This window comes from Pseudophryne corroboree, chromosome 3, assembly GCF_028390025.1.
Source record: "Pseudophryne corroboree isolate aPseCor3 chromosome 3, aPseCor3.hap2, whole genome shotgun sequence".
Classification (NCBI taxonomy): domain Eukaryota; kingdom Metazoa; phylum Chordata; class Amphibia; order Anura; family Myobatrachidae; genus Pseudophryne; species Pseudophryne corroboree.
In genome coordinates this window covers 757801745-757828812 of record NC_086446.1, presented here as the reverse complement: position 1 = coordinate 757828812, position 27068 = coordinate 757801745, and the positions used below count along the sequence as shown (strand labels likewise).

The window sequence follows — 27068 nt, the reverse complement described above, 5'->3', positions numbered from 1 at the left end:
CCATCTCCATTGTTTACCTGAGGTGCCTTTTAGTTGTGCCTATTAAAATATGGAGAACAAAAATGTTGAGGTTCCAAAAATAGGGAAAGATCAAGATCCACTTCCACCTCGTGCTGAAGCTGCTGCCACTAGTCATGGCCGAGACGATGAAATTCCATCAACGTCGTCTGCCAAGGCCGATGCCCAATGTCATAGTACAGAGCATGTAAAATCCAAAACACAAAATATCAGTAAAAAAAGGACTCAAAAATCTAAAATAAAATCGTCGGAGGAGAAGTGTAAACTTGCCAATATGCCATTTACCACATGGAGTGGCAAGGAACGGCTGAGGCCCTGGCCTATGTTCATGGCTAGTGGTTCAGCTTCACATGAGGATGGAAGCACTCAGCCTCTCGCTAGAAAAATGAAAAGACTCAAGCTGGCAAAAGCACAGCAAAGAACTGTGCGTTCTTCGAAATCACAAATCCACAAGGAGAGTCCAATTGTGTCGTTTGCGATGCCTGACCTTCCCAACACTGGACGTGAAGAGCATGCGCCTTCCACCATTTGCACGCCCCCTGCAAGTGCTGGAAGGAGCACCCGCAGTCCAGTTCCTGATAGTCAGATTGAAGATGTCAGTGTTGAAGTACACCAGGATGAGGAGGATATGGGTGTTGCTGGTGCTGGGGAGGAAATTGACAAGGAGGATTCTGATGGTGAGGTGGTTTGTTTAAGTCAGGCACCCGGGGAGACACCTGTTGTCCGTGGGAGGAATATGGCCATTGACATGCCTGGTGAAAATACCAAAAAAAATCAGCTCTTCGGTGTGGAAGTATTTCAACAGAAATGCGGACGACAGGTGTCAAGCCGTGTGTTGCCTTTGTCAAGCTGTAATAAGTAGGGGTAAGGACGTTAACCACCTCGGAACATCCTCCCTTATACGTCACTGCAGCGCATTCATCATAAGTCAGTGACAAGTTCAAAAACTTTGAGCGACAGCGGAAGCAGTCCACTGACCAGTAAATCCCTTCCTCTTGTAACCAAGCTCACGCAAACCACCCCACCAACTCCCTCAGTGTCAATTTCCTCCTTCCCCAGGAATGCCAATAGTCCTGCAGGCCATGTCACTGCTGTATTAGTCCTGGGGTACTGCTGTATAAGTCCACCATATGCAGATTTTTTTTAAAGTGACTGGAGCGTGCTGGAGATGCTGTCAGTGGACCGAACAATTGCGGCCCACTCTCGACATTCAGCCACTGCGTGACACTACTAGATGGGCCAGGTGGTTGTGTCGCTTAGCTTAGGCCTACCTTTTTTTCTTCTTTGCATGATGTGCTGTTAGGGGCCTTTTTTTGATATCTGCCCTCCTGTCTGCCACTGCAGTGCCACACCTAGATGGGCCAATTGTTTGTGTTGCTTGGCTTAGTCATACAGCTACCTCATTACAATTCTTTTTCTTCTTTGCATCATGTGCTGTTTGGGGACTAGTTTTCGAATAGTGCCATCTTGTCTGCAACTGTATTGCCACTCCTAGATGGGCCAGGTGTTTGTGCCGCACACTTGTGTCGCTTAGCTTAGTCATACAGACACCTCGGTGCAACTTTTAGGCCTAAAAACAATATTGTGAGGTGTGAGGTGTTCAGAATAGACTGGAAATGAGTGGAAATGATTGTTATTGAGGTTAATAATACCATAGGAGCAAAATTACCCCCACATTTTGTGATTTTAGCTGTTTTTATGTTTTTTTTCAAAAATCATCCAGATCCAAAACCAAAACCAAAACACGAAAGGGTGGTTTTGGCAAAACCAAGACAAAACCAAAACACGAAAGTGGAATTAGAACCAAAACCAAAACACAAAACACGAAAAGTGCCTGCCGCACATCTCTGTTAAAAATGATGATTATTATTATTATTATTATAGGGCAAGCACAGCGTAATAAGCTAGGTATTACCACAATCGGAAGCTGGGGATTTGCATATGCATATTGTCCATGGAGATATGCCACAGTCCTTGGGTTGTATTCAACGTTATCAGATGAATGTCCTGAAACCTTGAAAAAGACCTTTGTATGCTCGATTCCGGACAAGGATTAGTCCTATTGAAAGCTCTGGTCTTCTGTTGTTATGTGGATGATAGCAGGTTTCCCCGTTTAGATGGTTGCGGACTTCTAGATGTACCTCCAGGTATGGATTATTATTCAGCAGTGCCCAGCTCCTCTGTACCAACGCGTTTCGCTGTAGCCAACAGCTTTATACCCAGAGCTTTCAATAGGACTAATCCTTGTCCGGAATCAAGCATACAAAGGTCTTTTTCAAGGTTTTGTGGACATTCATCTGAGAACGTTGAATACAACCCCAGGAATGTGGCACATCTCCGTGTACAATATGCATATGCAAATCCCTGCTTCCGATTGTGGTAATACCTTGCTTATTCTGTTGTGCTTGCCCTATAATAATAATAATAATAATAATAATAATAATAATTTTTAATGTATAATATGTTGCAACATTTCTTAATTGGTTATTAATAAATTTTGTAACCCTCATCCAGTTATTAGCGCTGTATATATAGTCTTATTAAGCAGAAGAAGGAGATTGGAAATATTCAACTGGGATTCTGCACCTCTTCAAACACAGGCACAGATTGATCAAAGTGTGAAGAGTGATAAAGTACAAACCAGTCAGCTCCCAACAATACAGGTGGTGTTTGAAAAATGACAGCTATGAGCCGATTGGTTTGTACTTTCTCGCTCTCCAAGCTTAGATAAATCTGGGCCATAATTACGTATAGTTCTATTGATAAAACAGTTGCAGGTATTCAACCGGTCACCAGGGGTCACTAAAGTGGCAGATAGTATGACAAACAGCAACTTCTCGTTGCAAAAGAATTCCAAATATATAAAAACAAATTTTTTTGTAAAAAGTGTTTAACACAACAGTGACAATCATGGCCGCTGTAATTTACACGTCACAGTGCATAATGTGCTGGGATACAGATTTAATATAATAACATGCCAAATAAATTAAGTCATACCCTCAACGATTGCCTTTTTCATCAGTTTCTCAAGCAGAGGGTCACTGTATTCCCATTCTTTGGCCAATGTGAATGCGTAGAGCATCAAGACCTCTATATGGATCTTCTGCTCAGACCGGGATGCGTTTTTCAGACACTCCATGCAGCCGTCCAACAGTGTTTTCTGGAAGTCAAGTGCAATTAAATGTACCAAACCCAGGTGTGTATTATAGTAGTTGTAGCTCAATAATTCCCAAACTTTGTCCTCTGGGCCATCTAGATTTTAAAGGGGAGTTGTTAAAACAAAAAGTGAATGATGTACTAATGATGTACTAATTAAGCCTGTGTTTAATCATGGATAGCCTCAAAACCCAAGTGGCCAGCGTAACCTTGAGAAGAGAGTTTGGGAAACACTGCAGTTTGTCATTTTTGAAGAAGTCCTCCTCGACTCAACATGGAAACCAACTGCCATGTTCTGCTTACAAAACGTTCCATTATGTCCTGGAGGCCACACAAATCATGGTGTTTCTACAATACCTCATTAAAGCACTATACTAAATTGTGGCGTGAAACTTTATGGCTATATAATGGTCATGTCAAGTTACCCCGGCTATAGATAGGAGTGTTGCTGCCAATGGACTGCAGTGTCCCCTCTTCCATTTAGTCAGTGCGGTCTTAACAGCATTGTATGGCGTGGGCAAAGCAATGTCCTGGGGCCTCTACCCGCCCATTCACGGAAATAAAATGTAAAAAAATAAAAGTTGCAACTTACCCCTCCTGCGGTCTCGCACCATCTCTCAACATGTTTCTATACATTGAATGGCTGTCAGCACTCCGATTGGTGGATCGCTTCAGCCATCTACCAATCAGCATGCTGACAGCCATTCAATGTCTGGCTGTAAGCTAGGAAGGTGGTAGAAAATGTATACTTCGCAATCAGAACAGCCAGGCAGCATTCTCTACCTTCCTCCCAAGGAGCTCCAGAGGCACAAACCCCCGGGAGCATCTGCTAAAAGGCCCTTAGAACCATGACGCCCTGGGCAGCTGCCAAAGTGTCCATACTGTATGTTAAGATGGGATGTAGTTATGTGACCGGTGGTCAGGAGACCGCCGGTCACAACACCTCCCCCTACATCCCACCAACTGAGAATCCCAACAGCCAGCATGCCGACTAGCAGGGACTATTATGGAAATTACAGAAATATGTGGTGATGGTCCTTTCACACACATAGTGCGATACCATCACAAGACCAGATATTAAACATTGGTTGTAGAAACTGCAGTTCAAACATTTCGCTTACTGATTAAAAAAAAAAAAAATCCTGAAAAAAAATAAAAAAGCCATCACATAAGTATATGACCCAAAGTACTACGTCTCAGAATACTCTGTGATTGCAATAGTTTTAGCTCTGCTATAATACTTTAGGTTGTGCATAGGCAAATGCAGGGGGAGGGGAAGGGGGGTTCGGCTGCCCAGAAACTCACCTACTCTTTGCCACCAGCTCAAATTATGACAAGTATAGCAATAGTATATAATACAATTACTAGATCTGCTGCCACAGCATGCAGTTTGAGGGACAGAGCAGAACTGCTGCACATGCCCAGTGGTAGCAGCTTCTTCTACCAGGTTTGCAGTACTGGACCAGAGAGTAGCTACCAGTAAGAAGAGACAGGAGCCTTCACATGAGGTGGGAGAATGTGTGCTTAAAATGTACATTTCTGTCTCCTACTAGTTCTATTATATTTGTGTATCTATTTATTACGGGATGTTTAACCTTTGACCGATTTTTTTAACTTATATTAAAGGTTTGATACAACCTATATTATAGAGCATCTATAGTGTTAAATATTAATACTGTATTCCATACAGTATCCAGTGTATAAAAAGGACAATGTATACATTAAAGTCCAGGGTCATTACTAGGTTCTTCTACCACTCCACCCAGACTCCCGCTCCAACATTCCGCAGAGTGGCAGATTGTGGATTGTATTTGGAAAACCCACCTCTAGAAATCCTGCATTTGTCCCTGTTGCGTAATGTGTAAATGGTTTAGACAAATGGATATTTATTTTGAGTTTGCCTTTTGTACAGTTTCTAGTAAGAGAATTATGCTTTATATATACAAGGTGATTCAAAAGTCGCAGTACACCCTTTTTCCCCCCCAAAATCTGTGCCGGAAATGGGAAAACGGAATACTCCAGTAAGGTATGGGTGAGGTGGGCTATCTTTTAGTGCATGCACCGAACATGGGCCCCATCTTGAAATCGGCCATCTTGAATCTAAGTCAGTTTTTGAAACAAAAAGGGTGAACTGCGAGTTTTGATTCACCCTGTACTTATCTTGGCAAAGGTAACATCCACACTTTGATCAATGTCAATCTAGAGGGGGAAGAAGGGGGAGGGGGAAGGGGGGGGGGGGGGGCGGAAGGAGACACCAGGACATACATCTATATACCCTTCCTTCTTCAGGCTCTGGTGAAATTTTAGGTCATCTTTTAAATGAGGGGTAGGGGAGGGCAATAATTGTTCTATTGCAGAATGATGAAAGGAGGAGTGTAAAGGAACTGAGATGAGAAGTACACAATGAGCTTTGTGAACCTTTTATATATGTTCTGATTTCTTATAATGGAATAAGTTACTTACTCCTATGCTGTACTCAGTTTCCAGGAGGGTGATCGCCATGTAAGCTGTTGTATAAAGATCATTGTCCGATTCCTGTTTAAAAATAGAATATACATTTTAGCTTTTATTTTAACCACAAGACAAGTCTAGTCACATGATTGTGCACCCATTCCCCAAATACAGTCCCCATGATGCACATACTGCAGTCTGCTGCATACGTATGCTACAAGGAAATGTTTGGGACTAGGTCAAGTTCAGCTTAAAAAAAAGGCTGGTGGGAAATTGGCGCTCACGCTAGGATTTTCCATTTGGTCTAAAGCAGCCAGATTGGTAATCATAAAATATAATTGGATCCATACAGGGCCCATCAGACAAAGTGGGAGGTTTATTAAAAGGACACCTACATATTGGCGGTTACTTAAAGGGTTCGGATTTCATGGAACAATAGGATTTCAGATACACTGCTGCTAAATTTGAAGCGGTAATCCATTATAAGGCTGAAATTGGAACTTATTACATAACCCACGTTAGGTTTATTTCCTTTTTTTTATTATTGCATTTATGCTTCTTTTGCTTGTTGAGCTTTTATTTTATGTACTAGGCTTTTTTAGTAGAGATGAGCGCCTGAAATTTTTCGGGTTTTGTGTTTTGGTTTTGGGTTCGGTTCCGCGGCCGTGTTTTGGGTTCGAACGCGTTTTGGCAAAACCTCACCGAATTTTTTTTGTCGGATTCGGGTGTGTTTTGGATTCGGGTGTTTTTTTCAAAAAACACTAAAAAACAGCTTAAATCATAGAATTTGGGGGTCATTTTGATCCCAAAGTATTATTAACCTCGAAAACCATAATTTACACTCATTTTCAGTCTATTCTGAATACCTCACACCTCACAATATTATTTTTAGTCCTAAAATTTGCACCGAGGTCGCTGTGTGAGTAAGATAAGCGACCCTAGTGGCCGACACAAACACCGGGCCCATCTAGGAGTGGCACTGCAGTGTCACGCAGGATGTCCCTTCCAAAAAACCCTCCCCAAACAGCACATGACGCAAAGAAAAAAAGAGGCGCAATGAGGTAGCTGTGTGAGTAAGATTAGCGACCCTAGTGGCCGACACAAACACCGGGCCCATCTAGGAGTGGCACTGCAGTGTCACGCAGGATGTCCCTTCCAAAAAACCCTCCCCAAACAGCACATGACGCAAAGAAAAAAAGAGGCGCAATGAGGTAGCTGTGTGAGTAAGATTAGCGACCCTAGTGGCCGACACAAACACCGGGCCCATCTAGGAGTGGCACTGCAGTGTCACGCAGGATGTCCCTTCCAAAAAACCCTCCCCAAACAGCACATGACGCAAAGAAAAAAAGAGGCGCAATGAGGTAGCTGACTGTGTGAGTAAGATTAGCGACCCTAGTGGCCGACACAAACACCGGGCCCATTTAGGAGTGGCACTGCAGTGTCACGCAGGATGTCCCTTCCAAAAAACCCTCCCCAATCAGCACATGATGCAAAGAAAAAGAAAAGAAAAAAGAGGTGCAAGATGGAATTGTCCTTGGGCCCTCCCACCCACCCTTATGTTGTATAAACAAAACAGGACATGCACACTTTAACCAACCCATCATTTCAGTGACAGGGTCTGCCACACGACTGTGACTGATATGACGGGTTGGTTTGGACCCCCCCCAAAAAAGAAGCAATTAATCTCTCCTTGCACAAACTGGCTCTACAGAGGCAAGATGTCCACCTCATCTTCACCCTCCGATATATCACCGTGTACATCCCCCTCCTCACAGATTATCAATTCGTCCCCACTGGAATCCACCATCTCAGCTCCCTGTGTACTTTGTGGAGGCAATTGCTGCTGGTCAATGTCTCCGCGGAGGAATTGATTATAATTCATTTTAATGAACATCATCTTCTCCACATTTTCTGGATGTAACCTCGTACGCCGATTGCTGACAAGGTGAGCGGCGGCACTAAACACTCTTTCGGAGTACACACTTGTGGGAGGGCAACTTAGGTAGAATAAAGCCAGTTTGTGCAAGGGCCTCCAAATTGCCTCTTTTTCCTGCCAGTATAAGTACGGACTGTGTGACGTGCCTACTTGGATGCGGTCACTCCGGACCAGATGTCAGCATCAGCAGTCGCTCCAGACTGCCCTGCATCACCGCCAGCGGGTGGGCTCGGAATTCTGAGCCTTTTCCTCGCACCCCCAGTTGCGGGAGAATGTGAAGGAGGAGATGTTGACAGGTCGCGTTCCGCTTGACTTGACAATTTTGTCACCAGCAGGTCTTTCAACCCCAGCAGACTTGTGTCTGCCGGAAAGAGAGATCCAAGGTAGGCTTTAAATCTAGGATCGAGCACGGTGGCCAAAATGTAGTGCTCTGATTTCAACAGATTGACCACCCGTGAATCCTTGTTAAGCGAATTAAGGGCTGCATCCACAAGTCCCACATGCCTAGCGGAATCGCTCCCTTTTAGCTCCTTCTTCAATGCCTCCAGCTTCTTCTGCAAAAGCCTGATGAGGGGAATGACCTGACTCAGGCTGGCAGTGTCTGAACTGACTTCACGTGTGGCAAGTTCAAAGGGCATCAGAACCTTGCACAACGTTGAAATCATTCTCCACTGCACTTGAGACAGGTGCATTCCACCTCCTATATCGTGCTCAATTGTATAGGCTTGAATGGCCTTTTGCTGCTCCTCCAACCACTGAAGCATATAGAGGGTTGAATTCCACCTCGTTACCACTTCTTGCTTCAGATGATGGCAGGGCAGGTTCAGTAGTTTTTGGTGGTGCTCCAGTCTTCTGTACGTGGTGCCTGTACGCCGAAAGTGTCCCGCAATTCTTCTGGCCACCGACAGCATCTCTTGCACGCCCCTGTCGTTTTTTTAAAAATTCTGCACCACCAAATTCAAGGTATGTGCAAAACATGGGACGTGCTGGAATTTGCCCATATTTAATGCACACACAATATTGCTGGCGTTGTCCGATGCCACAAATCCACAGGAGAGTCCAATTGGGGTAAGCCATTCCGCGATGATCTTCCTCAGTTGCCGTAAGAGGTTTTCAGCTGTGTGCGTATTCTGGAAAGCGGTGATACAAAGCGTAGCCTGCCTAGGAAAGAGTTGGCGTTTGCGAGATGCTGCTACTGGTGCCGCCGCTGCTGTTCTTGCGGCGGGAGTCCATACATCTACCCAGTGGGCTGTCACAGTCATATAGTCCTGACCCTGCCCTGCTCCACTTGTCCACATGTCCGTGGTTAAGTGGACATTGGGTACAACTGCATTTTTTAGGACACTGGTGGGTCTTTTTCTGACGTCCGTGTACATTCTCGGTATCGCCTGCCTAGAGAAGTGGAACCTAGATGGTATTTGGTAACGGGGGCACACTGCCTCAATAAATTGTCTAGTTCCCTGTGAACTAACGGCGGATACCGGACGCACGTCTAACACCAACATAGTTGTCAAGGCCTCAGTTATCCGCTTTGCAGCAGGATGACTGCTGTGATATTTCATCTTCCTCGCAAAGGACTGTTGAACAGTCAATTGCTTACTGGAAGTAGTACAAGTGGGCTTACGACTTCCCCTCTGGGATGACCATCGACTCCCAGCAGCAACAACAGCAGCGCCAGCAGCAGTAGGCGTTACACGCAAGGATGCATCGGAGGAATCCCAGGCAGGAGAGGAATCGTCAGAATTGCCAGTGACATGGCCTGCAGGACTATTGGCATTCCTGGGGAAGGAGGAAATTGACACTGAGGGAGTTGGTGGGGTGGTTTGCGTGAGCTTGGTTACAAGAGGAAGGGATTTACTGGTCAGTGGACTGCTTCCGCTGTCACCCAAAGTTTTTGAACTTGTCACTGACTTATTATGAATGCGCTGCAGGTGACGTATAAGGGAGGATGTTCCGAGGTGGTTAACGTCCTTACCCCTACTTATTACAGCTTGACAAAGGGAACACACGGCTTGACACCTGTTGTCCGCATTTCTGGTGAAATACCTCCACACCGAAGAGCTGATTTTTTTGGTATTTTCACCTGGCATGTCAACGGCCATATTCCTCCCACGGACAACAGGTGTCTCCCCGGGTGCCTGACTTAAACAAACCACCTCACCATCAGAATCCTCCTGGTCAATTTCCTCCCCAGCGCCAGCAACACCCATATCCTCCTCATCCTGGTGTACTTCAACACTGACATCTTCAATCTGACTATCAGGAACTGGACTGCGGGTGCTCCTTCCAGCACTTGCAGGGGGCGTGCAAATGGTGGAAGGCGCATGCTCTTCACGTCCAGTGTTGGGAAGGTCAGGCATCGCAACCGACACAATTGGACTCTCCTTGTGGATTTGGGATTTCGAAGAATGCACAGTTCTTTGCTGTGCTGCTTTTGCCAGCTTGAGTCTTTTCATTTTTCTAGCGAGAGGCTGAGTGCTTCCATCCTCATGTGAAGCTGAACCACTAGCCATGAACATAGGCCAGGGCCTCAGCCGTTCCTTGCCACTCCGTGTCGTAAATGGCATATTGGCAAGTTTACGCTTCTCCTCCGACAATTTTATTTTAGGTTTTGGAGTCCTTTTTTTTCTGATATTTGGTGTTTTGGATTTGACATGCTCTGTACTATGACATTGGGCATCGGCCTTGGCAGACGACGTTGCTGGCATTTCATCGTCTCGGCCATGACTAGTGGCAGCAGCTTCAGCACGAGGTGGAAGTGGATCTTGATCTTTCCCTAATTTTGGAACCTCAACATTTTTGTTCTCCATATTTTAATAGGCACAACTAAAAGGCACCTCAGGTAAACAATGGAGATGGATACTAGTATACAATTATGGACTGCCTGCCGAGTGCAGACACAGAGGTAGCCACAGCCGTGAACTACCGCACTGTACTGTGTCTGCTGCTAATATATAGACTGGTTGATAAAGAGATAGTATACTCGTAACTAGTATGTATGTATAAAGAAAGAAAAAAAAACCACGGTTAGGTGGTATATACAATTATGGACGGGCTGCCGAGTGCCGACACAGAGGTAGCCACAGCCGTGAACTACCGCACTGTACTGTGTCTGCTGCTAATATAGACTGGTTGATAAAGAGATAGTATACTCGTAACTAGTATGTATGTATAAAGAAAGAAAAAAAACCACGGTTAGGTGGTATATACAATTATGGACGGGCTGCCGAGTGCCGACACAGAGGTAGCCACAGCCGTGAACTACCGCACTGTACTGTGTCTGCTGCTAATATATAGACTGGTTGATAAAGAGATAGTATACTCGTAACTAGTATGTATGTATAAAGAAAGAAAAAAAAACCACGGTTAGGTGGTATATACAATTATGGACGGGCTGCCGAGTGCCGACACAGAGGTAGCCACAGCCGTGAACTACCGCACTGTACTGTGTCTGCTGCTAATATATAGACTGGTTGATAAAGAGATAGTATACTCGTAACTAGTATGTATGTATAAAGAAAGAAAGAAAAACCACGGTTAGGTGGTATATACAATTATGGACGGGCTGCCGAGTGCCGACACAGAGGTAGCCACAGCCGTGAACTACCGCACTGTACTGTGTCTGCTGCTAATATAGACTGGTTGATAAAGAGATAGTATACTCGTAACTAGTATGTATGTATAAAGAAAGAAAAAAAAACCACGGTTAGGTGGTATATACAATTATGGACGGGCTGCCGAGTGCCGACACAGAGGTAGCCACAGCCGTGAACTACCGCACTGTACTGTGTCTGCTGCTAATATAAAGACTGGTTGATAAAGAGATAGTATACTCGTAACTAGTATGTATGTATAAAGAAAGAAAGAAAAACCACGGTTAGGTGGTATATACAATTATGGACGGGCTGCCGAGTGCCGACACAGAGGTAGCCACAGCCGTGAACTACCGCACTGTACTGTGTCTGCTGCTAATATAGACTGGTTGATAAAGAGATAGTATACTCGTAACTAGTATGTATGTATAAAGAAAGAAAAAAAAACCACGGTTAGGTGGTATATACAATTATGGACGGGCTGCCGAGTGCCGACACAGAGGTAGCCACAGCCGTGAACTACCGCACTGTACTGTGTCTGCTGCTAATATATAGACTGGTTGATAAAGAGATAGTATACTCGTAACTAGTATGTATGTATAAAGAAAGAAAAAAAAAACACGGTTAGGTGGTATATACAATTATGGACGGGCTGCCGAGTGCCGACACAGAGGTAGCCACAGCCGTGAACTACCGCACTGTACTGTGTCTGCTGCTAATATATAGACTGGTTGATAAAGAGATAGTATACTCGTAACTAGTATGTATGTATAAAGAAAGAAAGAAAAACCACGGTTAGGTGGTATATACAATTATGGACGGGCTGCCGAGTGCCGACACAGAGGTAGCCACAGCCGTGAACTACCGCACTGTACTGTGTCTGCTGCTAATATATAGACTGGTTGATAAAGAGATAGTATACTCGTAACTAGTATGTATGTATAAAGAAAGAAAGAAAAACCACGGTTAGGTGGTATATACAATTATGGACGGGCTGCCGAGTGCCGACACAGAGGTAGCCACAGCCGTGAACTACCGCACTGTACTGTGTCTGCTGCTAATATAGACTGGTTGATAAAGAGATAGTATACTCGTAACTAGTATGTATGTATAAAGAAAGAAAAAAAAACCACGGTTAGGTGGTATATACAATTATGGACGGGCTGCCGAGTGCCGACACAGAGGTAGCCACAGCCGTGAACTACCGCACTGTACTGTGTCTGCTGCTAATATAGACTGGTTGATAAAGAGATAGTATACTCGTAACTAGTATGTATGTATAAAGAAAGAAAAAAAAACCACGGTTAGGTGGTATATACAATTATGGACGGGCTGCCGAGTGCCGACACAGAGGTAGCCACAGCCGTGAACTACCGCACTGTACTGTGTCTGCTGCTAATATAGACTGGTTGATAAAGAGATAGTATACTCGTAACTAGTATGACTATAAAGAAAGAAAAAAAAACCACGGTTAGGTGGTATATACAATTATGGACGGGCTGCCGAGTGCCGACACAGAGGTAGCCACAGCCGTGAACTACCGCACTGTACTGTGTCTGCTGCTAATATAGACTGGTTGATAAAGAGATAGTATACTCGTAACTAGTATGTATGTATAAAGAAAGAAAAAAAAACCACGGTTAGGTGGTATATACAATTATGGACGGGCTGCCGAGTGCCGACACAGAGGTAGCCACAGCCGTGAACTACCGCACTGTACTGTGTCTGCTGCTAATATAGACTGGTTGATAAAGAGATAGTATACTCGTAACTAGTATGACTATAAAGAAAGAAAAAAAAACCACGGTTAGGTGGTATATACAATTATGGACGGGCTGCCGAGTGCCGACACAGAGGTAGCCACAGCCGTGAACTACCGCACTGTACTGTGTCTGCTGCTAATATAGACTGGTTGATAAAGAGATAGTATACTACTAATATTATATATACTGGTGGTCAGGTCACTGGTCACTAGTCACACTGGCAGTGGCACTCCTGCAGCAAAAGTGTGCACTGTTTAATTTTAATATAATATTATGTACTCCTGGCTCCTGCTATAACCTATAACTGGCACTGCAGTGCTCCCCAGTCTCCCCCACAATTATAAGCTGTGTGAGCTGAGCACAGTCAGATATATATATACATTGATGCAGCACACTGGGCTGAGCAGTGCACACAGATATGGTATGTGACTGAGTCACTGTGTGTATCGTTTTTTTCAGGCAGAGAACGGATATATACAAACAACTGCACTGTCTGGTGGTCACTGTGGTCGTCAGTCACTAAACTCTGCACTCTCTTCTACAGTATCACAGCCTCAGGTCAATCTCTCTCTCTCTCTCTCTCAACCCTAATCTAAATGGAGAGGACGCCAGCCACGTCCTCTCCCTATCAATCTCAATGCACGTGTGAAAATGGCGGCGACGCGCGGCTCCTTATATAGAATCCGAGTCTCGCGAGAATCCGACAGCGTCATGATGACGTTCGGGCGCGCTCGGGTTAACCGAGCAAGGCGGGAGGATCCGAGTCTGCTCGGACCCGTGAAAAAAACATGAAGTTCGTGCGGGTTCGGATTCAGAGAAACCGAACCCGCTCATCTCTATTTTTTAGTACATAAAATAACTGATTTTTTTAATGTTTTTTCCCTAAATAATTATATCAGGTGCTAGAACATAGATGGGGTTTATTCAGTGTAATACTTGGGGAACTTTCTATTAGGGACACTCACCTCCATCGCAAATACATTCCCACGGGCTTTAAAGCAGCCATTGTCAAGACGTTGAGTGTTCCCCAACCAAATGAGCATTTGCGGTGGTTTTGTCTCATCAACGTAGACATATTTTTTAATTAGATTAAGCACCCTCAACGCAAAAGCAGTCAGCCTGTAGAAGGAACAAAACCTCTTATCATACATTACAGCCTTGGGTGTGCGAAGTAACCAACCCTAAGCATATTATACTGAACATAACACTAAACCTAAAGTACAAATTGTTATAATGAAAGAGTGACTAGGTAAATATGTAACATTTCTAGTGAAATATCAGAATAAAAAAAAAAAAAAAAGGTATTAAATAAAATAAAATGGAGGAAAAAAAACGAGTTCATATTCACGGAGAGATTTCTCTATATTGTACACTGCAGATTTTCTGCCACTGAAGAACACTACAGATCAGAGCTAGATAAAGGGGGGAGAACAAAAGACATGTTCCCTGGGACCCCTGTGCTCCAACTTTGGTCAGTCACAGCACACTCTAAAACAATCTTGGCTCTTCTATAAGCTGCCATGCAGAAGAAAAATGCAGGTGCACACTATAAATGCTAATAATCAGAATAATTATAATAAACTCTACAATCCAACATGGAGTTATAATAAGGCTTTGAGTAGTAGATGTTCGTACAAAATGCAAGCCCACCTACCACGGCAAGATGAACCTGTATCAGGTGGGTCCCTAACATCCCCAATACTGACAAATGATAGGTAAGTCCTGGATACATTTCTTTCTCATATTGCCTATTCTAATTTGTTGCTTTGAAATGCAAGTAACATACATTAATTAAAATCACCTAAGGGCGGGTAGGTGTATGGTCCTTGCACAGTGGTCTACACCTGCATAACGCCTGAGCAGAAACCTGAACAGATTGCACTTTTGGACAACTATACTTCTGTGTTGGGTGAAAAGCAACAAAGAGGCATGTGCAGCTCCTCCAGCAGGCAGAGCTGATCAACCAATAGGCTGATGGGCCTGCAAGTGGCTGTCGGGGGGTAAATGAATAGGTAGATGGGCTCGCCCTCCGCATTGTAAGTAATGAGCAAGCACCATATGAAGTTGGCGTTATCATATGCAGGCAAAATCCGCACTAAGGGGACTGCAGCGGCTGGGGCTGGCAACAGGATAGCAGGAGATCTACCATTTACCTTTTGACAGGTATACTTGGTTTCCACATTTTTTAAGGGCAGAATTGCTCAATAGATATATGACCCTGGAACCTACATCGATATAGTCCCTTTCTTTATATCAGAACTTTGTTACTCCGTCCTAGAGTGTAACTTGTAGCCTACCCAGACAAGCAATGCCCCAACACCCCCCCCCCCCCAATCAACTTCCTTAGACCCCTGCAAATTGAACTTTTACACACTTCTGCTCTTACCATGTATTCCCTTCTCTTCCCATATTCCTAAATAGATTAAAGGAGGGACCATTGGAAAAGGAAAGCAGACGATAATACCCTAGAAAAGAGAAGATCACAATAAAATACAGTATTAATCTTATTTTCTAGCAAGGCCATATCATGGGAACACATCTGAACTGGCCAACTGTACAAGAACATGCTGCCTATAGATAGCGCTACACATAATGTCACAGGAGGTCTCTGCAATGTGAGCATTACATAAACCATTGAAGGTGTTATATTGAAAGATATTTTGCACTTAACCACACCTTCCGGCACATACGTCTCAATTATGGTTAGATGTTGCTCAGGTCCGGAATCATTTTGTCCTATTAGTGCATTTTACTTATACCCCTTTTCCACTAGCTCAAAAAACCTGGTTTTTTGCACAGGGCCGCGCATCGACACAGGTTTTTTGGTGGTGGAAACGCCTCCCTCAGAAAAAAATCTGGGCCAAGTGACCTGGGAATCCTACCTGGGTAGCTACCTGGGTTGGACTCGGGAATGACCCAGGTAAGGGTCTAGTGTAAACGGGTTACCCGTGTCATCCGACCCGAGAGGTTGAGGGGGAAAGAGCATGCTGTCAGCACTGCTGTCTGTCCTGCTATGCAGACAGCAGAGCTGGCCGGGACAGTGTGTGCCGGAGGCTGGGGGCAGCCCAGCAGCTTCCAGAGTGCTGGGCTTGCCCCCAGCGTGATGGTGGGCAGCATCAAATTGGGGGGCATGGCCTAACGGGACTGAGGCCATGCCCCGAGGGTCCCGATCTGACAGTTTTCTGGCGCTTGGAGAGGACGTCATCTCCAAGCGCCGGCCAGGAGACACTGCACCTGGGTGCAGTGTAAACGGAGCCGACCCGGGATATTCCAGGTCTGCTCCGTTGTGGAAAAGGGGTCCATCTCGGGTCTGACCTGACTTGGAACCGTGTTCCAAATTCCTAGTCAGGCCCGCAACTTCTAGTGGAAAAGGGGTATTAGTGTCAAATATCATCCAGTCCTATTGGGAGTTAGCATTTTATCCAAAAACTTTGTATAGAGGATTTTTTTTTTAATGAAACCTGTCCACAGGCCACACCCCTGACATGACAGTTTAGAAGTCTTTAATCTCCAACTGACTCCACCATTTGAGGAAAGCCTATTATTTGATAATATCTCTCTATGGGTAGACTACTAGCGCCTTTGACATTCGCACTCAGCTCACCCGCAGACATGTGACCTTTTGCCTTCTCGAGTATCTCCTCCGTTAGCTGGTTTGTGGTGTTGAGGTAATCGAGCACAGCTGGAATGGGGGCCACCAGGGCAAGAGTCTGTTCTGCACAACCATGAGGCTTTTGGACCATATCCTGGAGGTTTTGTAATGAGAGAGCAAACATATCGCCTGTAAGAAAAAAAAAGAAAAAAAACACAAGACGTCAATGGAGTCCGAGATTTCGGGGGAAGAGAATCGTGAAACATTGTGGTCAGATTCCTGGATCTGTAACCTACGTTTACCCAGAGTTCTTATGGTACCCAATGTGCGACAGCCAAAAGAGTGATACAGTATAAAAACAGTTTCAGAAACTGTCCTGCCATCTTCCAGATACTAATTTCACTATTGTGCGGCGGCCATTTTGGCTGTGATTTTTGCCGTGGCTGCAACACCCGACGTGGGACTATGAAAGGTAAGTAATATAACATGTGGGCAGTGTGGGCCCCCCCTGGACCCCTGCACCCTACACATTGCACCCAGTATAGAAACGCCAGTGGTGGTAAGTGTGAGAGATGCTAGAGGTTGGAGTATTTGTAAAGTTTGGCAGATGAAAGATTAAGGTTTTTGGGACAGAAAATTGAGATTTTAGAGGCCCATCTATCAACTAGTGCTAAATCTCATTATGTATGATCAGGGCCGGAGCTTCCACAAGGCAGCTATAGGCAGCTGCCTAGGGGCGCCAGGACCTGAGGGGGCGGCCTGCTGCAGCTGCCTAAAAAAGGTAGCATAGTCCTACCTTTCACAGCAACTGTAATCCCCCAGAATACGTATTTTACAGTAGCCGTGGCTGCTAAACTCCCAAACTGCAGCCTCCAGCTCCACCTCCACCCGGCACAGGCAGTAACTTTGACAGCTCCTGGAGTCCTGGCTGGGGGTGACATGCAGCACTGCTCTTCATTCCAGGCTCTTTCACAGACTACTCAATTCCAACTCTGCACTGCAGCCTGCAAGTAAGGTGGCCGCACAGTGCATTCTCTGCATTGATAAGGAAAGAGAGCGAGAGCAGCGGTGTGTGTGTGTGTGTGTGTGTGTGGGGGGGGGGGGGGGGGATGAGGAGCAGGCATGCACACAGTCTGGGGGGGATGAGCAGCAGCATGCACACAGATTTTGTGGAGATAGAACAGCAGCCATTTAACAGAGTAGGGGGGAGGGGGTGAGAGCAGCATGCCTTTCATCTGAAGGGTGGGTAGGGGGAAGGGGCAGAAGGCAGAAGTTTTGCCTAGGGTGCCGAGAAACCTTGCACCGGCCCTGTGTATGATAAGTGGTGCTCCAGCCAATCAGCTCTCAACCGTCATGTGTTCCGCTCCCAACTGTCATGGGTTTGAAAAATGACAGTTGGGAGCAGATTGTGAGTGATAAATGGTGCTCCAGCCAATGAGTTTTATCACTTGTTGATAAATAAGCCCCTTAATGTGAAAAACAGAAGTCTGGAATAGAATAAAAGTTCTAAAATCCTGTGAGGACTTCGAGACAGATCACACCAGTCCAAAACCATACCATACCAAAGATCGAAACATTGCCAAAGACAGAGATCCACAAACTCAAATAAAATGAGAATGGCCCAGATTTATCAAGCCTTGGAGTGTGATAATTAGCACGGTGATAAAGTACCAGCCAATCAGCTCCTAACTGTATTTTTTAAACACAGCCTGTGGCATAGCAGTTAGGAGCTGATTGGTTGGTACTTTATCACTATGCTATTTCTCACTCTCCAAGGCTTGATAAATTGGGACCATGGTGAGTTTTGAGAAAAGGTTTTGTCTCCCAATAACACGTAAGTTTGCTCTGAAAATGGATGATGCAAAATGATGGTTTTACTGCAGCCACTCACCACTAGCAGTAACAGCAGCAGACGGGGAGTCTGGCACCACGTTCTCTGGTAGACTTATGCTGACTGGTATCCGAAGGTTTTTGCCTGTAATACAAGAAGACGGAGGAAAGACACAGTCACACACTACATGAACGAATCAGCAACGTAAGGACTTTCCTATTGACTTCCTTAGTGTGTGTGTGTGTGTGTGTGTGTGTGTGTGTGTGTGTGTGTGCGTGTGTGTGTGTGTGTGTGTGTGTGTGTGTGTGTGTGTGTGTGTGTGTGTGTGTGTGTGTGTGTGTGTGTGTGTGTGTGTATGCCAATGACCGAGAATTAGACATTAGATTTATCTGGTGAGAAAGATATATATATATATATTTTTTTTTTTATTTTTTCTTTCACACTTACTTTGCGCCAGCACTAGATTGCTCAGAGTCAGCTCTCTCCGGATACCTTCAGGCTTGTAAAGGAGAGAGAAAGAGAGATCACTTATCCCATAGTGAGGACACGCCACATCAGACTTATTCAAGTTTATGCCCTTATTTATTAATGAGTGATAAATGTCACTGTGAATGATAAATTGCACCAGCTAATCCGCTCCTAACTGAGCTTATTAAAAACTGATCCTTAATGCTGGGTACACAACGGCTGACAGATCGTGGGTGCGTCGGCGGGTGTGTAAGTCAGATATGTCTGTATAGACATCACAGCCAATGTCCAGTTTGTCTGCAGAAATACATGTGCGCATCGTGCTGAGTGTACGGGAGGTCTGCCGAGGCCGCCGGTAACTGACCGCACAACTGGGCGGGTATATGTAAATGGACAGTTGTTACTTCAAGCAAAACACATCGGGCCAGCGACTTGTAAGTGTGTATGTAATTTCTGATCGTCTGATAGGTCAGCAGACCGGACGGATGGTCAATCAGTCGCCTAATGTGTACCCAGCTTAAGACATTTTTAATATTTGATTATACCTGTAGTGAAAAGACGTGAACCCTTTCCCCATACTTGCCTACTTTTGAAAAAGCATTTCAGGGAGATTGTGAAAACAACACCTATCAGCACGAACGTGTGCTGCTACATCTGAGAGGCGTGTCATAAACATGACTTACATCCATATGTAAATGAGACCCAAAATTTGTAAGATCCACTTGTTAATGAAAAGACAGTGATCATTTTCAGGAATTCTTTGTGTATTGTGTATTACAAGAGGTTCCATATACTGGGCGGGATGTACTAAGCGGAAAATGCGGTAAACCCCGTTTACCGCATTTTCCTGATGTACCATCCCCCAGCTGGCAGGTCAGCGTCGCGGCGGGGTTCGCCAGCTTTAGCTGGCGATAGTCCATAGAAGCCTATGGGCTTCTCTCCGCGGCGCTGTGTGAGGGAGCCGATTGGATCCCTCCCAGCATGCCTTGTGGCCGCCCCCGTCACCCTGCGCATGCGCAGACTGACTCCTGGGGCCGAATCCCGGAAGTCAGGCTACCGCTGCGCATCGCGGAGGACAGCTCTTATCGGAAGAGCTGTCCTCCGCAAAGCTGATCGCATATGCAAGTACATATGCGATCAGCATCGTGGCGCAGGGCGGCGATGTACATTAGTACATCCCGCCCAATGTAAATGGCCACGGGAAACCTTATTTAAAATATATGTAGGGATCATTGTGCTTTATAACCAATACAGGAACATGGCACTGATAAGCCCATTTCAATGTATGTATCTCTGACTTTTTCATTTTTCCCCCAAGAATGTAAAGGTCCCCATACACTTGTGCGATGCCCCACAACGCGAGGATATAGCACCGGCAGTTCAGGTGCGATGAAATTGCACCAGAACTGCCAAAGTGATCACCATGCGATAGATCGCATAGTAATCACATGATGAGCACATCACCGCCGAGTGGGAGCGGCCAGAGGCGGGTGCCCATCGCAGTGCGATATATAGCATGTGTTTTTAAAAACACCTGCGATTCGATAATTATTAAGTGCAGCACATACTATCTTGAGACGTGAAATTCAAGCGGCGTGCCCGCGCATCGCGTTGAAAGGTACCTAAAATGTACATACAATCCTTCGATTCCTCTCACAGATGCGGTCAAAATCAAAGGTTAGCACCGATTATCTCACAAGTGTATGGGCGCCATAAGAGCTGCATTATGGGGGTAAGGTGCAATCAGGCAGATTGATGGACTACAGCAGAGATTTTTAACCCTTTACAACTCGCGGCACACTGAACAAGAGTTAAATATTGCCAAGGCACATTCAAATATAATGGTGATGCATGGATGGTGCAGTTGCGTGTCCTAGGATGTCATGTTGCAGCTTCTCCATAGGTAACGCCTGAGCCACATCTGAGAAAGCCAGAAGAGCCCAACACTGCCCTGGCCCAGAGTTAGAACTGGCTCTGCAACCACTAAACCCACCAGTATTGATCGTTCCACGGCCTCAGTAGCGGCAAAACACTGACGGGCCTGGCTCTGCTTCTATGGCGGCACACCTGGAGACTGCCCAGGGCACACTAGTGTGCCACGGCATAGTGGTTGAAACACACTGGACTACAGTATTCAGGGAGTGAGGGAGATTGCTACTATTTCAGGGAGTCTCCTGCAGAATGAGTGAGGGTAGGCAACTATGCCTTTCCCATTTGTTACAAATAAATTTCCATACGGGTGAAACTCAGAAAATTAGAATATCGTGCAAAAGTTCATTTATTTCAGTAATTCCATTCAAAAAGTGAAACTAATATATTATATAGACTCATTACATGCAAAGTGAGATATTTCAAGCCTTTATTTGTTATAATTTTGATGCAGGGGGCCAGTGTGCACCACTATTATAGATGTGCCCATGCTGCCAGAGTTTATATAATATTTCTTAGGTTATAGGTGGGTGAATGCCCTTGCTGTATAACTTGTGACCAGTAGATGGCACTGCGGGATACTTACATTGCATATTACAGTAATAAGCTGCTTTAAGCCTTCGGGCCTGCACTTTTATACACTTAAAATGGCTTAAATCAGTTTTCAGAGAGATCCGACAACCTAATGTACCCCAGTTTACAAGTTGCCACAATACAAATAAAACCGGTCTCATGTATTTAGGGGTGTGGTTGACAGGGTCTAGGTCGACAGGTCAAAAGGTCAACATGAGTTTTTCATGTTTTTTTCTTGCTGTTTTCTCCGTACAGTGACCGGGAACCCCAATTAGTGCACTGTGTCCCCTTGCACGCGGCAAAGGACACTATTCCCAATCGTAGTCCGCGTGGATCGAAAAAAGCTCAAAAAAAAGAAGAAGAAAAAAGTGAAAAGATCATGTCGACCTTTTTACCTGTCGACCTGGAGACTCTGTAGATGTTGAAACCCTGTCGAACTAGTTACTGTCGACAAATAGTGGTCAACCTAAACATTGTTGACGTAGTTACTGTCGACCTAGAGACCGGATGCTGTATTTAGACCTAGAACAATGTGGAATTAGACACCCCGCACCCTGTACACATACAGTACTACCACCAACAGGGTCTCACCTCCACAAGAATGCTCTGCACAACAGTGTCCTTGCGTGGCGACTGGGAGGAGTCATTAGGGCCATCGCAAGTCTGACCGATGTGGGTTGTCTGAGCAGACACTGTGAAATTGATCTCACCTGTGCGGGGAAAAGGCAGAATGATCTAGAGATTGATATAAACCGTGAAATTATATGTTCTATATTTAAAAATATAAAGTATTGTGTCCCTGGGCATACCAATGTTGTTCGCTTGAACTTCCCAGGTATATGTGGCTCTTTCCTTAGAGCAAATGCAGGCACCCTGCTCTCCGCCCTTCAGTTCCGCAGTAAATGCGCTGGACTTTTCCATGGTTACTTGGACCTAATCAAAAGACAGCAAGGCAAAACATTACTCACATACAGCAAGAGAGGAGGAGACGTCCTAAAGTAACAGCATCAGGACTGTAATAAATAGAGAAATCACTTTGGGTTATTGTCAAAACAACAGACTGAATTTTCCATACACTCAGGGGCGTAACTACATTGGGTGCAGGGGGTGCTGTTGCTATGGGGCCAGAGCCATGGGCGACCCACCTCACCTGCACCTCGCTGGACCTGGTTTGATTTTGTCCCTTTCTGCAGTGTGTTCTATGCCGTGTATTAAATACAGGGATGCTGAGTGTCTATCAGTCTACAAACTACTTTCCATGATAACAGTATGTTCAATAGAATGTACTAAATGAGTACATTAGACCATGGAGAGTCGCTTGTAGACCAGTGTCAGACTGAGGTATGAACGGTCCACCAGGGAATGCAGTGGTAGAGGCCCAAGATCAGGGTGTTTGGCCAGCCACCACAGAGGGACTTGGCCAACCATTAGAGGAGACCTGCAAAGAACAGGGACCCTTTATAAAAGGATGGGACAAGAGTGTGACAGGAACACCCACTTTGGCAGTAGGGCTAACCTCTGTGTTGTTTACATGCATACATATCAAGCACCTAAGTTCATCCATCATGATCCTGTGCTACCAAGTTATTGAACTCTGGGGACACCACTGGGGATTGCCCCTGTACACCTATGGGCCAGTCTGACCCTGCTGTAGATTGTTTCAAAGGCACTTTCTACCAACCTTGTACAACATGTATGATGTCGAAGAGGTAAGCAGGAGCTCACCAAGAACATTGAGTGGCGACGAGTAGCAGGGGGACGGTGTACCCTACTGTGACTTGGGGGGGGGGGGGGGGGGCATAGTATTAACTAGTATTATGGTGTGACTTAATGTGATATGGGGGCACTGTGTGACATACGATGAACTAGGGGATAATTGAACGGATGTGGATAGAGGTGTCTCTAGAAGCCTTGGAAATACCTTAAAAATTTTGCTATGGGGCGCACGAAGTTCTAGGTAATTAAGCCCTTGCATACACTTCTCTATAAGTGTGCCTTTTTGCCACCATGTTCATGCACAGGTAGGGATGGTAACACCCCCCCCCCCCCCCCCCAGCTTTCCGACGTTATGTACTGTAAGAGTTGCTCTCAATGGTTAAGATGAGAAAAGGTTGGCGGCCGTCGCGATTACAGCCTCTGGCGCATTTAGGAAGAGAATGGAAACATATAGAGCAGCTGTTCCCAACCTGTGGTACATGTACCCCAGGGGGTACACTGCAGACTGATCGGGGGTACTTTAAAACAATGCCATTAATGGCAGAAGAAGCCTCTCTTCAGCATCCCCCCGACGCAGGACCCGCTGTCTCACTTGCAGGACAACGGGTCATGGAGCCACTGCTGGAGGAAGGAGCCGGCCGCGGAGGAACTCTTAGAACGTGGAAGAATAGCATTAAAATGTAAAATATTTTACTTTTCCAATATACAAATAAAGTTAAATTTCCCCTGCTGTCCCAAACTGTCCCCTAATATTCTGCTGCCTGAAGTGAGGTGATCACTACCCCACATTTCTCTCACCTGTACTTTAATGCAATCAAATATCTGTATACTGAAAGGCTCTCACCTTTATCCTTTACTGAACATTTACAGAAATCATAACGTGGACGGTAGCTGGAGATATTAGTCCAATATCTCAGATACCACATGTAGCTATATCTGTACCTGTGTGGGGATTATACCTTCCAACACTCATGACTGTATCAAATCGGGCCTTAGGTTAGATTATTTAGCTAACCTAAGAACATTACTACCTAACAAAAACTTTTCTGGCGTGGACAGATGGGGAGGGGGGGGGGGGGGGATTTGTGAGGCAAGGGGGTACTCAAATGAAAAACCTAACCAGGGGGTATGGGAGAGAAAAAAAGGTTGGGAACCGCTAATATAGAGGGTTATGTTATAAATTCCGAGATTACAGAGAGAGGTAGGATTGCAGTTTGACACTAAATTAAAGAAGCCGTTACAAGGTTGGTTTTGCTTTATATAGTAATTGGTGCTTTCAAATTTTGCAGAAAATTTGCCAAAATCCCACCAGTTCTGTAAGATCAGAACCTAAAACTTGGATTATTGGGAAAACATGGGGGATGAGATGAGAACCACTGGCCTAGTCAGACAGATCTTTAATGCCCATTTAGCTCTGTGCATTGGCTACAAAAGATCATATCTAATAGCAGCGAAAACCAGTAAATTTTACTAGCACCAAGATGATTTCCACTTTAAGTTCTTGCCCATTTTTTTATCCTAAAACACAGCTGTTTGACACATTTATGGATGTGTCCTCATACATCATTGGTGCAGTCGTGCCAAACTGTCCCTCCCAGTGCGCCAGGTCCCAAGAGACTCTGTAAGCATCTGGCGTCTTTGCACCCAACTGCTCTGAGTAATTGAATATACAACACTTCTGTGTGTGACTGTGTCTCTGAGTCTGTATACAACGCGCTACTATGCACCAGTCGCCTGGTGCTGGTGGGTCACGCTGCATGGCGTTTTTAGGCTAGATGTACGAGGACAAATCTCTAGATAAGTTATATACTAGGGTGCGGGGAAATTTAGGTACTTTATTTCATGTTCCACATTACATTAGGCTGTAGGCACACAGAAGTGCACTGCATGATCCCCTGAATGTTTCAAGAAAGACAGGTCTCTTGCAAGGTAGGACTGTTGATCCCACATACCCTTGCAAAGTATGACTGACGGTTGGTCCCACATATAGAAGCGGTGAAGCTCTTGTGATCTCTTCATACAACACTAAATGCAGTTTTTCCAGGTGACCACATACATTATGACAACTAGAGTTGTACACTGTTGCTCAGTGCAAAACCATAGCCCCCAAAACTGCTGTGAAACGTGGCTGTTTGTTCCAAACACCACAAACATGGCATCAGAACCCACTGCTCACCTTGACGCATTGATCCATATAGTTGCGCACAATAACAGGAAGAACCAAGGTCTCTCCTCTGATGAAGGAATATGGCAGAGTTAGCTCCACGAAGAAGAGCAGGGACGTATTATAGTTAGCTGGATATTTGGTCATGCCAAAACCACCCTCATCGGACAAACAGAACGCAGATCCTTGACACTTTGTGATTGTGTCTGGCACCTTCTCCGATACGTAACCATGACCCTCAGTGCTGAGACAAGTGGAAAAAAAAAAAATCATAATAAATATATATATTTTTATTATTTTAACACAAAACACATTAAGCTCTTCATACACAGATTCTATTTTTAACATTTAATCTGAAGTTATTGAAATGGAGGATGTTCTCATTTATATTTCCCAAATCGGAAGACTTATGTGGACTTACGTGCCTGATTCAGCGCTGCATGCATTGCTGATGTACACTTTTTTGTTGTTGCTATAAGTGTTCAAAAATTCTCATGACGCGTACACACAAAGGAGCCGTGATGATTGAGACACTTAGGAACTTCAGGCACTTCTTGGAAAACAGTTGGGTGTTCCTCAGCAATGACTAAACAGATGCATACAGACAGCCCGTCTTATGAGAGAGTGATGCTAGAGTGGCTGCATACAGAGATGCTCAGTTGTTCACTTAAGAGGCCATTCTCATTGCCATAGGGGGCTGGTGCAAGTTTACATGGTGCAACAGATAGTGGAATCTAAAGAAGCACCAGGCGGTACAACAGAATCTACAGACACACGAAGTGAGCACCACACACACTTACTCCAGGGTGGTGATCCCCACCAGAGCACACAGAACATCAGCTAGGTGCTTTCCACCTATATATGAAATTCCTTGCCATCGCCTGTAGCTACACAACAGCTGTAGCCAATGACTGGAGGGCATGACAGTGGTCAGTGATGCTGGTACAGAATGATCATACTGGCCAATGTGATCTTGGCATAGTCTTGAAAACAACCAACCCTATTAATTTGATGACCAATATGGAACTCCATGGGGCCTATTGATCAAGCCTTGGAGAGTTATAAAGCACCAGCCAATCAGCTCCTAACTGCCATGTTACAGGCTGTGTTTGAAAAATGACAGGAGCTGATTGGCTGGTTCTTTATCATGCTATTTATCACTCTCCAAGGCTTGATAAATCTGGGCCTAATTCGAGTGCAGGAATGTTTATACTTACTTAAGATTTAGCATAAGCCACATGAAACCCTCAGGAAAGTTTGTTCGGACCGTTTCAACTGGAGCAGAACCAGCGGCACCACCACCACGAGCGCTGTATCCTACAGAAAGACTACTGTCTGCCAGAACACTTTCTTTTGTGGCAATACATGGGCGATATAAGTAGAGAAAGGATTTACTGGGTTATCCTTCACAGCATATAATATAACAAGCCAAGTTATGTACCCACACTAAACAGGATTCTGTGGAGATCTGCTGGAAGGGCATCAACACCAGGAATGATTATACACAGGGAAAAAATTACTAAGCGGAGGATTGTAAAACCCGGTGGTTTTGTGGCGGTTATGCAATCTGACAAAACAGTCTAGAAAGCACACAAATTAATATCAAGGCACCATTTATTTAGGCCAGAGACAAAATACAATAGAGTAGAAAACACAGATTTATGAAGCAGTTTTGAAAACACCATAAGACCTAAAGGAAAAAAAAAAAGAAAAAGTGAGTAGCCTTAGGCAGGCGCGTTTGCCGAAACAGCAGGTAAATTAATTGATTTGGACAGGCAACAATTTATTGATAGGAATATCATCCAATTGGGCTATGGAGGATTAGGAGGTCTTTCACCAGACATGACTGGTCTTTAACAGAAATAGGGGTCTAATCAT

General features: G+C 44.9%; 1 protein-coding gene across 1 annotated transcript in view; it reads right to left on the bottom strand.

Annotated features, from left to right (window-relative positions):
* The window catches only part of LOC135057423 (ovostatin-like), a 202389-nt gene that overhangs the window by 19428 nt on the left and 155893 nt on the right, over window positions 1-27068 (bottom strand). Inside the window, exons 18-28 of the mRNA XM_063963315.1 lie at window positions 26408-26540; window positions 25203-25434; window positions 22120-22243; window positions 21902-22020; window positions 18782-18839; window positions 18401-18484; window positions 16522-16698; window positions 15304-15382; window positions 13883-14036; window positions 5638-5709; window positions 3016-3178 (exon numbers count right to left, since the gene is read on the bottom strand). Of these exons, the coding sequence (XP_063819385.1) occupies window positions 3016-3178; window positions 5638-5709; window positions 13883-14036; window positions 15304-15382; window positions 16522-16698; window positions 18401-18484; window positions 18782-18839; window positions 21902-22020; window positions 22120-22243; window positions 25203-25434; window positions 26408-26540 (1395 nt within the window). The remainder of the gene's footprint in view (window positions 1-3015; window positions 3179-5637; window positions 5710-13882; window positions 14037-15303; window positions 15383-16521; window positions 16699-18400; window positions 18485-18781; window positions 18840-21901; window positions 22021-22119; window positions 22244-25202; window positions 25435-26407; window positions 26541-27068) is intronic.